The sequence below is a fragment of the Antedon bifida genome, chromosome 4 (genome assembly GCF_963402885.1).
Source record: "Antedon bifida chromosome 4, ecAntBifi1.1, whole genome shotgun sequence".
Taxonomy (NCBI): domain Eukaryota; kingdom Metazoa; phylum Echinodermata; class Crinoidea; order Comatulida; family Antedonidae; genus Antedon; species Antedon bifida.
In genome coordinates this window covers 10,294,338-10,312,361 of record NC_136229.1, presented here as the reverse complement: position 1 = coordinate 10,312,361, position 18,024 = coordinate 10,294,338, and the positions used below count along the sequence as shown (strand labels likewise).

Below are 18,024 nucleotides of genomic sequence, written 5' to 3'. Positions count from 1 at the left end.
AAACTGTGAACGAAATTCCGATCCCAAAAATAAAATATTAGTGATCATTATCACGTACAATACATTAAACAGTAAATGGTTATACTTCAAAAGAACAAAGAAATTAGAATTTAAACTTCAGATTTTTGGATTGAAGTAGGTTTCCTTAATTTTCATTTAAGGCTTTTTTTTTTTTAGGTGACCAATTACCCAGCACCGAATGGAGATCTATATGCAGAAGTCAACAAATCCACAAAATCAATGTTTTAAACAGAATAAACACACTTTTACGGAAGGAAGAGGAACAAAGAAATATACAAGCAGATGAACGTGACAAACAACCAAGAATATTTTCTCAATTTATTGATGATAATGATGGAACCTTTTGTAGTGTACCCGAAGAACTGACTAGAAAGGAAACTGTTACAGAGGAGGAATACAATGCTTCTAATGGTGAAAACATATCAAGAATATCAATAGATTCTACTGTATCTATTCATTATGAAGTTGATGAAGATGCAGTTTATACCAAAGTAATAAAACCTCAGAAACTATAATAATCAGGCCATCTCTCACTTAAGCAAATTCGGGGAAATGTATTTATTACTTGTATGACCCCTATCACAGATAGAATCATTTGTAGCCAGAGGCTCTTTCTGCTCTATATATTCCTAGAAGACGCCGTGTTCGGTATCCCTAGAGTTAAAAATAATCGTTTCTTTCGTATCATTTGTAAATTTTTATTTTAAATCAACAGTTGTATATATTATATCTTATAATGTTTGTTGATGGTGATAGTAAATTCAAATGCTTTTGTAGGCCTACATGGTGACGATGCCATTGATAATAGTAGTGGTAAGGATAATGGTCATCCAAGTTATTACAAGTAGTTTAACGCACTAAAGCATATTTTATTTAATTAAACGTTGACCAAACCATTAACCAACTAGAATTTAATTCGTCACTTTTGTTTTAGAAAGATATAACAATATAGTTACTGTATATAGCCTACATAAATCATCCTATAAATGTTAATTATTACAAATGGAAGTGAACTGAAGTAATCCACAACCACGTGGCTTTTCGTTTACTTAAAAATTGTGCCTACCCTATTTTTTTTATTTTTTTTTTATTACAAGTCTTTGGGAGTGGAGTTGTAATTTTGTCCTTAGAAAAAATCCTGACATGTGACGGGACTTGAACCCAGGACCCTTGGAGTGGTAGCCAAGCATCATAACAACTAAGCCACAACTCCATTCCACTCCATTTGACTCACTTTCGGTAATGCTGACCGTTTTCTCGGTTCCTGATATTATATCATCTTGTACTTAGAAGTGAAATTGGAGTATAAAGCAATATCAATATATTGTTATTGGCTTAAGGACAAAATAAATACCTTATCATCTTCACTAAATTGCTTAATAAATAATTAGTAATAGTGATTTTAGTGCACAGTAGTTTCCCTCCCAATGATGCTTAGATTTTGCATTTATACCTCCATGGTTTTTGCTAACATCAAAAAAGGAAAGAATTCTTTTGACTTGGTGGACTATTAAAAAAATAGTTTCTAAGGTCTATAGTTGCTTAAAACAAATTATATAACACCTAAATAAATTCCTTTGATTGGACGATTGTGGGTCACATGGCGTGCAATAGTACGCACTATTAAACGATCATTTAATAGTACTTTTTTTCGTGTACGAGAAAAAAAAATCTGTTCCTGTTTGGAAAATATTGCTTTTGAAATAGAACAGCGCCACCTATTTTGTACTTTCGTCGCAAACGGTGTTGTTATGACTGATTTCGCGATGGAAGTACATTTTTGGAGAGATATACAGTATATGTACTAATTTAGATCAAAAAGGCATTTAAATTAACTTTAGATCGTTTTTATATATTAATTAGCCTAGATAAGTTCCAGTTGCCTGTCTAAGTTTCGTATTGCTGTCTTTCAGTCTAGGCCTAGCTAGGCCTAGACTAGGGTATCGGATCATCTCGGTCGCGTTTCATTTCTATGGAACGCCGCTCAATGCAGTACTGTACACTGTAAGCTCCAATTAAAGATCGAAGCGTATCGAAGTGTAGGCTCTATTAAGGTTTTTAGGTGTTTATTTAAAAATGTTTTTATATAACAATCATTATATTTAAATAAATATTGTAAATACAGTATTTTATTAGTTTAACGTTTTTAAAAATGTTTTTATAAGCATTATATTTTAATATATTTTGTAAATATTCTATTTGTTTCTGACGGGAAAATAGCAAACAAACTCACTTTACACTTTTGTCAATGATCATTCAATCTTTTTATTTTTAAAACAAAAACGTATATACATATACAAATATTTACATTTATCATTCAAATTGAAACCTTTTTATTTACATCTACAGACGTTTAATTTATCTATGTATTTAATCTTTTATTTATTACCAATGTTTACCTCTATTTACATCTACAGACGTTATTTAATTTATCTATTTATTTAATCTTTTATTTATTAGCAATATTTACATCTATCTCATCTAATTACAACAAATCGCGAACATCATTTGATATAATGCACGATCTCGCTGATCGTTGGCCTGCGCGATACTCGTCCCAGAGGCGTAAGAGCGTTCTAGTTGCACGTCGGTAAGCTTGGCGCTGAAGCCGGTCAACATCTTCGCGATGAACTAATTCCATTGTGATGTGAACATTCTGACTCTCTTCATGCAGCAGCCCGATTAAGAGGTAGAGTTGAAGTTTTGCTGCAATAAAAAAAATAACGATATACTATAATTATCATGAGCAAGTTAACAACATAATACATAATATTATAATTGAAAAGTAATTTTCTTACCACGTCGTCCTTTTCGATTCAGTCTGTTGTGATACCCCTCAAGGTCGTTGTTGGTCCTCGTTGCTTGCCCAAAAACAGACCAATCTTGAGGGGTAAATGTGTTGCCATCGATCCATGTCCGCTACAAATACAGTAATAGCTGGCGGATAACTACGTTGTCCCCAGCGTTCCTCTGTAGATGGTTGAATGTGGGAGCAATGTGCTCGGCCGGCAATAGCGGCAATCCCATTACCTGTCTCAGTAACTGTAAAGAGATAAACAAAAAATAGCATATGTATAACACGAAACACGACATGAACGTTTTCAGATTAAAATAAAGGGGGTTAGGGGTATCTTTTACATTTACGCCGTACTGGACGCACAAATAAAGGAATCTTTTGGTAATTCAGTCTGGCAACGTGGTATAACCTGAAATTATATTACGTACCTCGTGTGTGCCGTTGTCGTTAGCATAGGCCCTTTGTAGACCTAGTTCTTGGATTTTTCTGAAAACCGCCTGTAAAACAAAAAAATAAATTAAAACATTCGAATATTCTTTCAAGAATAGACCATCACATTCAATGACACTAGCCTTACACATCACAGCTTATTTCGAACACAACACCGCCAATTAATGTTAGCACGCCTCTTGTCGACTTTTTGAGTGTACTGGTAACCATCGCTGTCCACCAAAGTATCCTGAAAACCAAAACGATAATAGTAAATTGTGTGTATATTGAACGCGTAGGGTATACACTAGTTGATTTGTCGTTAGAATTGGTATACCATGGTAAAAAAGACCCTAACCCTGACCAACAAATAATTTTAACTTGCTTATAATGAAAAGATAAAAATTACTTTTAAACTTTTTTCGCCCAAAGTCAGGCAACATCGTTCAAATAAAAAGATGTAAATTTAAAGCACGTATCCTTTCCTCGACATGTGATTGCCGGAATACGCCGGTATTCGACTTCTCTGGTTGCAGGTTGTATAACTGGTTTTGGTTGCAGATAGACATTCTCCAAATTAGCAATGTGTTGCGGTGGTTCTACAAATTCACCAATGTCTTGTGCGTACACATCGTGGATGCGGATATCCTCTCTACAATTTCTACAAGCCCATTCAAGATTTCCCTCACGAATAGCTGCTCTGTACTCTGCTTGCCCAACTCCAGTGTTGCAGGTCCTATGCTGCCATCTTTCGCAAGCATCACATTGCAGTGCTTCTTGATTAAACATAACATTCTCATCACATACTATACAGGTTTCCATGATCGAAGATTGAAGAACACTGTGCATAATTCATAGTTTTTGGGCCTTTTATAGGAGCCCCACTGTTACAATTGTATAGACTATTTCGGGTACATCCTTAATTTATTGGCAAAACCAAACCGTAGCCACTCGCCCAATTTCATTTGTTCGCTATTTCCCTTTACGTGCGTTACTTTTTCCGACAAATACAATGAGCTTTGTGCCCTTTTGTCTGGATTTGTGCATTGTTTCCCCTCTGCACACGCGCTCTCTTTTTGCGTGCTTATGCTGATTTTTTTTTTTATTGCCTCTAATTAAATTTATATATCACAATACGGTAAAACTTTAAAAAAAAGGCTCAATGGCGGTTTATTCTTATTCTTCTTATTTTCGAGACTACTTTTTAAACTAAACAGAGGGGCTTCTTTGCAAAATTAATGCTGTAGATGTAGTAAATTGCGACTACAAATGTAAGACTTTGTAAGATGTAAGACATTTTTTCCGCCAGCTTTACGTTGACTGTGGACAATCAGCGTTTCATCATGTTTTAAAAAAAATCATTTTTTAAAGAAAAAAATTGACTGGAAAAGTAGTATTAGTTAAAGAATTTTGCATTCCAAAAGTAAAAACGAAACGATCAAAAAATGTTATTGTAAACTTTGGTCTCTTTCACAAGTGGTAGGCATACATATCCCTGCACAGTCGTATCTTCCCCTGACTTGACTTCTGTTTGTCTGTTCTTCGATGTTTTTGTGTTATTAGGTGATCATTTAGAATAAAATGATCACCTATTGTTATTGTACTTGCATTAAAATATTCTTCTTCTTTCTGTACACTTTTTGTGTGTCAATTATCTCAAAAAGTTGAATGGCAATGATCACAAGAATTTCACAATGTCTTTGAAATACTTTAACTTAGTCCTAATAAGCTTTTCAGCGTGATCACTCATCCGTGACGTCATTTATACGCCATTTTGTGAAATCACATTATGAATCATATCTCCATAATTCATTATCACATATTAATGAAATTCACTACACGTAAACTTCAGGTCAAGGGTAAAGATATTAGCAAATAAAAACGCACGCGCACGTAGGGTCATGCGCGTGAAATCGCGAATCGAATACATTATAATTAGATTTGAACTCGTCACTATGGGCGAGTTAGGTTATCCGCACAACAAATGCCACGTGCATGTCATGCATTAGAATATTGCGCACTGAAAAACGATTATGCCATTGTGACCTGAAGACATGAAGATGTTGTTAGTGTGATCTCTGTTTTTTTGTGTCAAAGTATATATGCAGTATACACTATATACTGTATACATACTATATACAGTGCAGCATAGGTGAAAATAACGGGAACCGCCTTTTTATCCAATTTTTAACTTGATGACGTCATCATAATGAAACGCATAGATAGGAATTTTGGAAGGGAATTATCTGAGTAACAACATATTAACGTGTTGAACAAATTAGGATACGTAGAATAAGGATGCGTGCACTTTTAAATGTCATGAACTTTGATGCAAAATATGAAAATACGACTTTTATAATTCAACGTGCCATATGATGACGATGCGCAAAATTTGTACATGAATTTGTATCTACAATTTAACAGCTTCCAGAAAACGTTTTAATCATGAGTATCACTTTTCATTCTGAGGAGCTATAACATATTTAAATTTAATGGATGATGAAAATAAATGACCCAAGTTATTCATGCTTTTGAACATGATGACGTCATCACAATTTAAAAAATTTTAAATCATGCGAAAGATAATTGATTGACCTAGACAATATTAAAAAATGGGAGGAAATGGAATACGGATAAGTGGAGATGCGCTCTATTAAATGTGATGAGCTATGACGAAAGAGAAAATAGTCCTATATTTTATATTCGAGTGGCCACACGATGATGTCACAATGTCCAGTTAGCCATATTGATTAATGATCCAAAATCTACAACTCATCAACTTCCAGAATATGTAATTAAAGTTCACCAAGTAGTTTAGAATCTATGACTGGCATAATTTTGACGAATTTTTGAACTTTTTCATCAAAAACGCACGCAAATTGTCCAATTCGACGTGCTCGTATGACGTGATTTGAAGTCGAAATTGTTTGAAAGTTGGTAAAATTAGTAGAAAAGGCTGGAAAAACATAAATCACGCGAAAAAATATGTTTTTAGCACTATGTGCGCACCATGCGCGTAAAAATGTGCGCGCACGTGGGAATTTTTAATATGCCTAAAATTACATGAAACACGTAGAAAGTTGATTAGAAATTGATTTTTCGCATCTTAACTTTCTGTGAAACATGCCATTTTTAATCCATAGAAAGTTTGCCTTTGCTATGACTTAAATTTTCACCAAGTGTCAATACAAAATGACTTTTGGTTTTTAATCTATGATCAATCATTGAAATCATTTTTCCTAGTATAATTTTTCTTTGTATAAATCGATCACTTGATCTTGAAAATGGTTCCATGATGGTTCCGAAACGTCGATCTTGTTTTGTTTTTTGTCATTAAATTTTATTGTGAAGTTATATAGTAAGCATCTATTAATTCATAAACAGGTATGAAATAAAAAAGGAATAATACTTTAATTAGTATAATATATTTGTTCAAAAAACCAAACTTTAAGTATTGAAATTGCTTCAATTTCCATGTTGCAAATATTAAAAAGAATAATTCTAGAGGAATTAGTAAAATTAAGAGACAATCTGAGCAGTAAACCTTAATTGTACAAAATGGCCGCTGGATCAACTAGTTACTGTATCTCATAATTGTAGCAGTGATTTCCCTGCTGGATATCAATAGTGCTATTGGTGAAAATGGATTTTACTGGAAGTATACCATTTTAATTGATACATCACTATGCAATCTGGCAATACTACCATGATCAATACTACAATCAGATGATGTTGGTAAATATCCTGACAATTATAAAGTGAGTTGTTCACTGTTTATATCATTTAATAGACAACAAAATGAAAGGTTGTACATGTGTCAATATAAGAATAAGAAACACCACATGGTTCCTTCAAATGTCAATGTTAATACGGATGGACATAATGTTGCTGTCTGCAAATTTTTTAGGGAAAACCAGTGAATATTTCATGCAGTTTGGACGTTGTAAAAGATGGATCTGGTGAAAAGAAATTCAATTGGATATTAAACGAATTGGAGGAGGATGGCCATGAAGATGAAACATGCTTTAACAATTCACCAGCTGGTTATTACAATGTAAAGTGCCTAGTGAGTTCTGATGTTCAGGATTCTTTTGGTGTGGCAGAATTTTCTGCAAAGATGACTAGTCGCACAAACAAACAACCCACAACTACATATTATTTATTATATTACTGCTATCAATAACTTGCACACTGCTTTTTGCAGTACTTGTATTTACTTTATTTACTCAAGAAAAAACACAATGTGTATTCCAAAGCTACATACACACAAAGCACAACTGATGGCATTTTTAAAGCTTGCAGATGCCCGTGCAGATGTCAACAAATGCACACAGACGAGATCTATAATACAGACAATGAAGGTGTTACAGAGAGCACAAATGAAAGTCATGAATATGAACTATATAATTATGATATTGAAGGGTTTAATCAACCATCAACAAGTAAACAGACAGAAGTAGTGAGAGCTAAGCAAGCAGATAACGAAGCAGAACATGAAGTTATATATTTTGACATTAAAGATGATGTTGATGATGATAAACCCTCAACAAGTAGACTGGAGGTAGTTTGAGCAAAACAAGTAAAGAAGGAACAATATACAGAAAGAAAATTTCAATTTCAAGTTTCAATTTATTTTCTGTTTTATTAAATGTCTGCACATTTTTTGAATATGATTGGAAACTGCTAGATAAAGAATTGCTTAGATATTGTTTTGATACATTCATAATTATAACTAATTTGATTTAAAATATATGAAAGGCAATAAAAAAATGATTTTGACTTTATTTAATACCACACTTTTGGATATGTTGCTGAACACCATTTAAGAATAATAATATATAATTTTGTATAGTAAACATATTCATTTGCTTTTGAACATTTTAAAATGAATGTATTTATAAAATATTTATAACTCTTTTACTAAAAGATAATATTGATTCATGTATAATTAAGTACATACCAATGAAAATAATTAATATACATTTATAACACACCTACACTAAGTGTATTCATGCCATTTGATTGGTTGGTTGATTACATATCACTCACATGCCCACATGTCATACAACATTCTATCCATACCCATACACTACACATTCAGGATTTTTTTACAATTGGAGATTGTGTGTGACTCCCCAGGCTGTTGAATAATACTTGCATGCTAAAAAACAAGTATGTATAGAGTGTGCCATCCAACGAAAATTTTGACCATATTTTTAATGAGGCCAAGCCTTCGACAATTTATTAAGGAAGGAAGAGGCGAATGAGCTGAATAACAGTTTATTTTAATAACATAGGTGTGCTATACATGAATAATACTTTTTTGTATTCCTGGAAAGATTCATAGGAAACTGGACTGGTCTGTTCAATTTGGCTCCGTCTCTTAAAATAGAACAGTCAGCCTTTAATTCAAATCATGAAAATATTCTCTCCTTTCCATTCATAAAATTCATATTAACTAAGAAAGCAACCAAAAACTACATAATTACATAATTACATAAATAATTAAACTTTTTTAATCACCATTACATGTACTTTTTAGTAATTGTGGATCAGTAAGATTTAAAAAAAAACCTAAAATAGTTTATATATATTTTGTTTATCTATATATAAATTTACGTAAGGGCAAAATTCGGTAAATCGCGCGTTATTTCTAGAATGTTTACTCGATGGTATATAAAGTTGGTTCGTACTTTCGGTACTGATTTTAACCACCTGATGTAACCCTGTTTACTAATTAAATTGAGTTCGATAATTAGTTATTGACAATTAAAACGAATTTAGGTTCAACGATTTGCCCCAAATAGGGGTGTTTTTAGATCGTGGTATACACTGTCTAATGGATGTCCGTCTTGAAAAATACCCGCAGACCATAATACGAGGATGCTTCGCATTTTCCTATCTCCTCCTACGATAGTTGTTTTTAATGGCTGAAAACTGGTTGAACAGCTCGAGTACAGCATCATAATGTTGAAGACAGGCCGATTTTCCTAAAAAAATTCTATTTTGATAGATTTAATATACGTTTATACAAATGTATTGATTTGCGATGAATGGAACATTCCAATCTCTGTTCCACAAGTGTCTATTCCCTCAGGCGTCGTAAAGGCAAGTACTGTATACTCATAACAGAAATTCGATCCATTTTTTTTTCAATCTGTGCTGCAGAGGTTGGATACAAATTTTTTTTAAACGGATAATGAGCTAGCGTTTTCAGTCGCCGTATATTATGTACAACTCTTTATTATTGCAGTTAAACCACCCACATCATCACCCTTCCCTCACTGGCATGAGTAGCGCTGTAAAGCCAGTAGAGGATAGGCCTACGGTGCATCACATGCCTTAAACGCAGAACAACTTTGGTGGGTAGGGTAGGAACCAACTTAAGTATGAATTGGCTCTAAGAAACAATTGAAAACCATTAGGCCTACTAATTAAGTTGAGTTAGATAATTTAATATTTATTGACGATTAAATCGAATTTATGATTTTCCCCGAATAGAGGTGGTTTTTACAAATTGTTTTACATTATATAAACATACACGTGTCGTAGTGATGTATCGTTACATGTACTGTACTATTTCAATCGACTACTAGGACGTTGATAGTTTCAGCAAAGTATTACATCGCAATGTTTTACTGTGTTTAGTGGTATATTATTTGTAAAACATGAAAACAATTAATATTTCGTTACTAAATGGATAAAGAATATATTTAAAAATTGTTCCTCTTTCCACCCATCCTCTTCCCCATCCCTCAACCCTAATGTTACATACAAAACACAAATTAAGTTTGTTTAAATTTGACTTAAACAATTGGTCTCATTTTGTGACAATTTCTCTTTCGGAAGTAATTCCCAGGGTGCTAATTTTAGTTGAGTACATAAATCAGTGTCTATTTATTCGTTCCTGTAAACGACATGTATTATTGTACGTACATTTGAAATCGACAGTTTTTTAACGCTGAAATTATTATGTATTCGAGAACCATATGTGGGCACGACCTAGATGGTACGCGAGCGAACCATCTAGTTATACCAATTCAAGATGTTTTCAATATCAGCGAATTGTGATGGCACTTATTGTTACAACTTTTACAAGATAACTTACTATAGCATAACTGACTGGAACTTATAACTGTGAAAATAGCAATGTAAACAAATTGCATTGAGTTGATAGATTAAGATTGAAGACTGAACATTTTTCATTAATATTTTTTTTATATTTGTAATAAAATAAAAACAAAATTAATTCATTGTTTGAGCAAGTAAAAAAAAAACTACATAACATACAGTATCCTACTGCATTATAGTGTTTTTTCTATGATTTCCTGTAAAATAAAAGGAAATAATAATAAAAAGGCTTCACCATTATATTTTGTTTTGTTTTTTTAATCAACCTAAAGTAACTGTTGCTCTGTGCAAATTACCAACAAATTAATTATAGGCTTCAGTACAAGGTCAACAATCATCAGATTCCTTTAGTCAATTTGAAAGTGCAACTCCTAAGAAGTTAAGATAATGTACAGGTCAATTCTTTATTTGATTCTAGTGATTTCCCTGTTTGATATTAGTAAGGCTTTCTTTGAAGATGAGGTTGGCTGGAGATATCGATATAACACTTCGGTTAACCATAGTCTTGCAATACTACCATCAGATCAGCAGTTTGAAGGGCAGATTGATGGCAAATATCCCGATAACAATAATACAGTGATTTGTTCACTGTTTATATTGTTAAATGTACAAAACAATGAAGAAAAACAATTTGAAGGATTATACTTATGTCAAGATAAGGATAAGAAACACTATGTAGTTTCTTCAGATGAGAATGGATTTAGGCAAGAAACACCCAAAAAGATTAACTGTAAGAAAAATTGTAAAAACATTATTGAAGGAAAAGAAGTGAATATTTCATGCCATGTTCATGTTAACCGTAAGTCTAAACCTGATCCCATATACAAAATCTCAACTGGATGGATCCAAGGAAAATATAGCACCATCCAGTCACACAATGTAGGTGAACACTTTAGTCTGACTTTTACTGGTTTTCAAGCAGGAGATGGCATATTCTTTTACTGTATAAAAAGAAAATCAAGAAATAGCAATAACATAGTGTATATTTGCTATACATTAATTTTGACGGTTGACCAAAGCTTACATGTAACTAGCATTATACTAGCAACAAGTACTAGCATACTGATAGTTATTGCACTTGTGTTACTTTACCTACTAAAAAGAAAGAATACCAACAGACCACAACCTCCTGTACGTTATCAAACAGTAAATTATCCGATCAGGCCAGAAGACGAGAATGTGTACAATACTATTGATGATACTGCAGTGGCTGCTGGCAGGAATGTCTATGTAATTACTGGAACTCAGACTGATAACCAGAGTTTTAGAGATGCAGAAACCAATGACATAGAATTAGAAACTAACAGTAGAGAATTCAATGGAAATGATGCTGCAGCACCAGATTATTTTGTACTGGAATCATAACATGCTTATTGCAGTTTCAATATTTATACTTTGGTTGCGGTGAATGCTTTGTTGCTTTTGTGTTCACTCATTCAACAGAACGTAATTTCATGAGGATATTCGTTTCAAACATACCTCATCTATTGATAATGTCAATTGACTCAAATGCAATACCACAGTTTTCTGTGTCTGAACATACATTTAATTAATTTGCCTAAAATGTAACTTTAGTAAGAATAGAATAGGTAATGCATACGGAAAAAACAATGTTTTGCTACAGTATGTTTGAATTAATTCATATTGACTAATTTTCTAGATACATTTTCATTTGACTCATCCACAGTTTGCTGTGTCTGAACACACTTTTTAATTGATTTGCTTAAAATTATAACTTTAGTAAGAGAATAGATAGAGAAAATGATTTTATAGTAAATAATATAAGTTTCATTTATTATTATCATCTTTAGCCTACTATATTTAAACTTTGTAGTAGAAGCAGTAAGTTTAATAAAAGTCTTGCAGTCAAATTGATGTATTGTACATTTTACTGTTAGTTGACAAAGTCTGTTGTGTGCACCTATAACTTTAAAATAAAGGGCTAAATAATTATGCTAATTTTATAAAAATGTAATTTAGTTTGTTTCCTTTTCTAGTACAATTTCAGCAATATTTCAGCTTAAAAAGCAGAAAAATACAGGAATTTAGGAGAAAAGAATATTTAGATGTTGCAGAACCGGAACAAAGTTTTCAACCACACCCACTTCCTTTAAGAAACTGTGTGGTATATGCAAATAATATTAGTAAAATAGTTTCCTTTACCATGCAGAAAAACTTAAAATGTCTGTTCATGATGTCCAGTTTATTATTAGATATGTAAAGCAACATTGCACCAAATTGTAATTCCTTTTCATTTGAAATGAATTAAAACACCAATTAACTATATATAACAATATTAATGTTATATTAAAATACATTTGAACCTATTGAAATACTTTCATGTTATCAATTAAAATACTAATCAACTTGTTAACATAATTGAAATATAAAATTAAGGAAAAAACTACAACTACAATTAATTCATACTTTAGGTTATTGTAATACAAAAAAGAAAGTTATTTTATTTTAGTTTTGCTTTTCGTTTAAAGATCACCCAAGGCCTTTGCAGTTTCGATCCTGTGTTTCTACTACTAAATCTTATAATGTATTTAAATTTGTAATGTGATTCATTGGCTTATTGCAATTTTAAATGAATGTTTAAAGCCACTAGACTTATGTTTTTTTCGATCTATTTTAAGTTCACACACTACATTTTATGTAAAAATATACATACTATATGGACCTTAATTTATGTCGCCCACTACAAATATCAGAATTTATCCGGCACGGATTGATATTTTCATATTGTGATGGGATGCACCCACTTCGATCAATCGGGAAAGGGTATTAACAAACAAATGAACTGTAATTTTTCGGTGAAAATACCAGATTTTCCCCAATTTGTAGGATTCAGCAACGAGACAACGCCAGGCTAGGCTTATAGCTAGCGCACAATGTTCCAACGTTACCACTCTTTACCAGCCTACACTACACATTAGCTAAACTAGGCATTAGACCGTCCACGAGAAGACATTAATTCGACATGAGCTACTTAGGTAGTGCATTGTTTCTCTCTTTTTAAAAAAAATTTAGTAAATTGCGCGTTACTTCTAGAATGTTTACTTGATGAAAGTTGGTTTGCACTTTCGGTACTGATTTTAACCATGTGATGTAACCCTGTTTACTAATTCAGTTGAGTTGTCCATCTTGAAAAATACCTGCACACAATAATACAAGGATGCTTCGCATTTACCTATCCCCTTCTACGATAATTGTTTTTAATAGTGGAAAACCGGTTAAACAGCTCGAGTACAGCTTCATAATGTTGAAGAAAGGCAGATTTTCTTTCAAAAAATACTATTTTGGTAGATTTAATAATTATACGTATACAAATGTATTGATTTGCGATGAATGGAACATTCCAATCTCTCAGTCTTTGTATTATTATTTGGTTTAACACTAGTAGGTATGGGTCCTTGCGGATAAACTTAAAACGTTTAGATATAGTATTGCAATACTTTGACAATACTGTAAATATATTTATCATAATTATGTAACTACATACTGCATACATGAGCACATGTCTTTTTTCATAACGTAACAGAACTTTCAATAACTAAAAGGAAGTAAAACTATTTAGTTAGTTTCAGCAATATTTTTTTAACCAAATCTAAACTATATATAAATACAGTTTCAATGCTCACTTTCAGTCACTCACTAATCAGTTAATAAAAGATCAACAGTTTTTGGAATAACATAGGGAATGTGATCAGTCTAACTTCACAGAAGACCAGATAGCGTACAGAATGGTCTGTTCACCTCTAATCTTCGTAGCATTGGTTTCCCTGTTAGATGTCAGTGGTTCTATTAAAGGTTTTGTTGGTTGGAGGTATGATCATGCATTAGTTAAACACCATCTGGCAATATTACCAATTGATGACCAGTTTAATGCGGATACTCTTGGCAAATATCCTGATAAAAGGTTGAAGTGCCATCTGTTGATATCCTTCAATGTGCAACAATACTTAGGAATATACACATGTCAAGATGAGGTAAACAATCATTATGTGGTTCCTTCTCCAAGAGTTAAACAAATTCAACCACAATCTGATTTGGGAGTTACTTGTGAACATTTTAGAAACGTAATTGAGGGAGAAGAAGTGAACATTTCATGCAGGTTTAACACAATTAAAAACATTGGCTATGTCACAACTGGATGGATCCAGGGAAAATATAGCAATGTGCTGTCACACAACGAAATGAATTTTGTTCAAACTTTAACTGGATTTCAATCTGGAGATGGTATATTCTTTTACTGCATAAAGGCATATTGCTTCACAATGATACTGCAGGTTTATCCTCAAATAAATGTGAACATTCAAAGATACTTGTATGGTTCAACACCTGCTGTTCATGTGGATACTAATTGTTTCAAGTGCTACACAGATTCTGAAGATGGTATAAGTATTGACAGTTGGACCTTGAATGGAAATGGACTTTCAGAAGACTATGCCAACCAAGGGAAAGATGAAAGATGCTTTGAAAACTTACCAGCTGGTGATTACAGTGTCAAATGTCTGGTGAGTACTGATGCTCAGAAAATCTTGGTTGTGTCAGACTTTATTGTTTATGATGCAAAGACAACGTCACAAATTACTACATCTCTACAACACAACCAGGTATCAACTGATATCAGTAAAAAAGAGTCAAAAGTTGGAGACACAATAGCCATTATACTAGCAACAAGTAGTAGCATACTGATAGTTATTGCTTTGTTTTACCTTCTCAAAAGAAAGCATACCAACAGATCAGAACCTGCTGTGTATTATCACAGTGTCCATAACACCTCTAATGTTCAACAGATAAGTGCAGGAGACGAACATGTGTACAACACTATTGATGATACAGCAGAGGCTGCTGGGAATGACTATATTACTTACCCTGTAACAGAAAACCATTTTAGACATTCAGAAACTAATAACCAAGAATTGAATGGAAGTGATGTTGGAGTCCTACAGATCATAGCAGGAAATCAAAATATGTACAACACTATTGATGATACAGCAGAGGCTGCTGGGAATAACTATGTTATTACTGACCCTATAACAGAGAACGGTTTTAGAGATTCAGAAACCAACAGCAGAGAATTTGATGGATATGATGTTGAAGCACCACAGTATTTTGTACTATTTTGTCATTTTAAAACACTTAATGAATACATACTCCTTTTGTGTATACTTGGAGATCGTATACTGGACTAGTATCTATAATACATTTTTTGGAACTACTTTCTATAGTTTTACTTGACACTGTAGTTTTGCATGATGGAATTATTTAAAATAAAGGTTAACATAATACTATTGCAACCAATTAGAGTGTTTTTGTTATGTGTTTAAATATGCAGGCACAATTTCTAATTCTAATAGAATAATAATTATATTATGTACACATTACTACTGTAAATTGTTGTGTGTAATTGTTACATAAAAAAAAAATTTGTATATAAAAATGGATTCTGCATAAGAATCACATGTAATAGTGCTCAAGAGGTTTGTGTGAACTCATCCCAGCACCCTCTTTTTTCCCCTCCACTAAAAATCCTGATATTACACTAGTGGTATACATTTCTATATCACATCTCCTTAGTCTCTTTGGTTGCATGTCATATAAATTATGTGATCAGTTTATATGCCTCAAAACTTCAATGCCATACTTCTGTCTTCTTTGTAGTAACAAATAGTTGTTTTTTTCATTAATTCATAGGTTATAAATTATCTTCCATTTCAGTGAAAGTAAATTCATTATATTGCTGGTTCACATTCAAAGAATTTTACTACTTTAAGTGTAGCACCTTCAAGATAAACATAATTGTTAATTAGGCACATTTAATTTGTGAACACCCGTGGTTAGATTATAGTGGATTTCATTTAGAGCAATTATACCAGCTTAAGAGAAGTGTATGCATTGACATTTAATAATGAAAGCTTAGAATGGATTAATTTCCTACAAAATTCATTCAACAATACATTTAAATGGCATATCATATATTTGTGTATGATTTTGCTGAAAAATGTTTTTTTTAATAAACAAATTAGTACATTATTTTTACCATTAAAAAAAAATTGTATAATGTGTGTGTGGTTTAACAGTTTTCTAAAAAAAAACTTATTTGTATTGACAAACAATTGAAAGCCTATTAAAGTAAAACTTTTTTACAATTCCTTTAGTTGTTCAAAGTGTATGTAATGTAAAGTTTCCATTGTATAGCGCCATTCCAACGAATGGATCTGGGGACTTCAACTTCATGCTTCTCCCCAATGTCATGTCAGTACTGAACACATAACCTCTAGTCTTTAAATTGCACACAAGTATATTGTGTACACTGGATCTGCGGTTTATATTCTTTATAGAAGACTCGTGGAGTGAGTGCGAGCCTGGAATTGTTGTCATATGTTTTTCTTCAAAGCAGAGCTCTAAAGATTGGGTTTTTAAAAAAATGATTTTAAGATAATTATTGCTATATAAATCTTTGGTTGGTTACTATTACAACTGTTACCTAGAGTATTCTTTTATAACATGTTTATTTGTCTTTGGTTTTCATAGATGCAGTGTTTGCAGGTCCCATGCCTACCATGGCTTCTGTTAAATTATCTACAGGTAGATGTATAGTAAACCATCCCCATTATGAAGATGCTGGTTTAAGGTAAGGTTACCTAATAATTTACATTGCTAATTATTATAGGAAGACTATAATATAGAATATTGTTGACATGGTTTCTCAATAAAGATATAACATTCTAGTACTGTACAATGAAACTACACCATAAAAATACTGTATAAATGTTAACATTTTGTGTTTATTTTGTAAATTATGTATGATTTTCATAAAACCTATCATGTTTTATGCTTAAATTGAAAGTGTTCTATTGGGCTGTTTTTAATGAAAAGTTTGCATAATAATAGAACAATAGTTAATTAATGAAGGCGCGAAGTTTCATTGAAATACAACAATTAGAATACCCTTTTGCTAAGGCGTAAACTTATTAAATGGCCTGTTTATTTTTTTGTATTTGTCATTTCCTGTTACTTAATTTAATAAGCTTTTTTCTCAAAACATTAAAACAGCCAAAACTTTAGACTGAGATATCTCTGGAAGTAGACATGGTATCAAGATATTTTTTAGCATTTTAAATCTTGGATTATGTAGTTTCAGTATTTGAAAAACTCAATTGTCTGATTTCCCTTGCATTTTGCATGTGCCACATATGTTGAAGGAAATTAATATAAGCACTCTCTATATAATGAACCTGTTTATTGTTAGACAATTGTCTTTAGAAGTATTAAATTTATGCAGAACAAATCATTATATAATGTCATTCATCTCTTACATTATTCTTGTGTATAATGCCAGTCAACGAATATGTAAGTTAGTTATTGTGGTTAACTGGAAGATGCATCCTTCCATAAATATTACTGTTAGCCTTTTACATAATGTTTTTTTGTTTGTTTTTGTTTCTAATTTGTGACTTGCTTCTGGCCCCCATATGAATAAAAAAATACATTAATTGTTTCAATAGAGCTCGCACTAAAAAGGTATACTCAATGTATAGCCGTAAGTCACCAACTGAAGTACATCAAAACTTAGCTGATCTTCAAGTTCAATATGCAATCCTTGAGAACTCATGGTGTGTCCGACGTTCAAAGTA

The 18,024-nt window shown here is 32.3% G+C and overlaps 2 protein-coding genes and 1 pseudogene across 4 annotated transcripts in view; 1 reads left to right on the top strand and 2 right to left on the bottom strand.

Moving 5' to 3' along the window:
- LOC144840072 (corticotropin-releasing factor receptor 1-like) overlaps positions 1-18,024 on the bottom strand; it is a 347,896-nt gene that overhangs the window by 16,026 nt on the left and 313,846 nt on the right. The window lies entirely within an intron of this gene.
- Positions 1-18,024, top strand: part of LOC144840070 (protein C-mannosyl-transferase DPY19L1-like) — a 55,881-nt gene that overhangs the window by 35,428 nt on the left and 2,429 nt on the right. The window contains exons 18-19 of one of the 2 annotated variants that reach the window (XM_078695733.1): positions 16,922-17,021; positions 17,896-18,021. In XM_078695733.1, the coding sequence (XP_078551859.1) occupies positions 16,922-17,021; positions 17,896-18,021 (226 nt within the window). Of the gene's footprint in view, positions 1-177; positions 2,027-16,921; positions 17,022-17,895; positions 18,022-18,024 lie in introns of those variants that run through there. The other variant, XM_078695734.1, reaches the window with a different exon arrangement.
- On the bottom strand, positions 2,507-3,640 carry LOC144840972 (uncharacterized; annotated as a pseudogene). The gene is made up of 4 exons (XR_013611979.1): positions 3,629-3,640; positions 3,218-3,315; positions 2,820-3,175; positions 2,507-2,727 (listed from the first exon to the last, which is right to left on the bottom strand). The product of XR_013611979.1 is annotated as an uncharacterized LOC144840972 (transcript).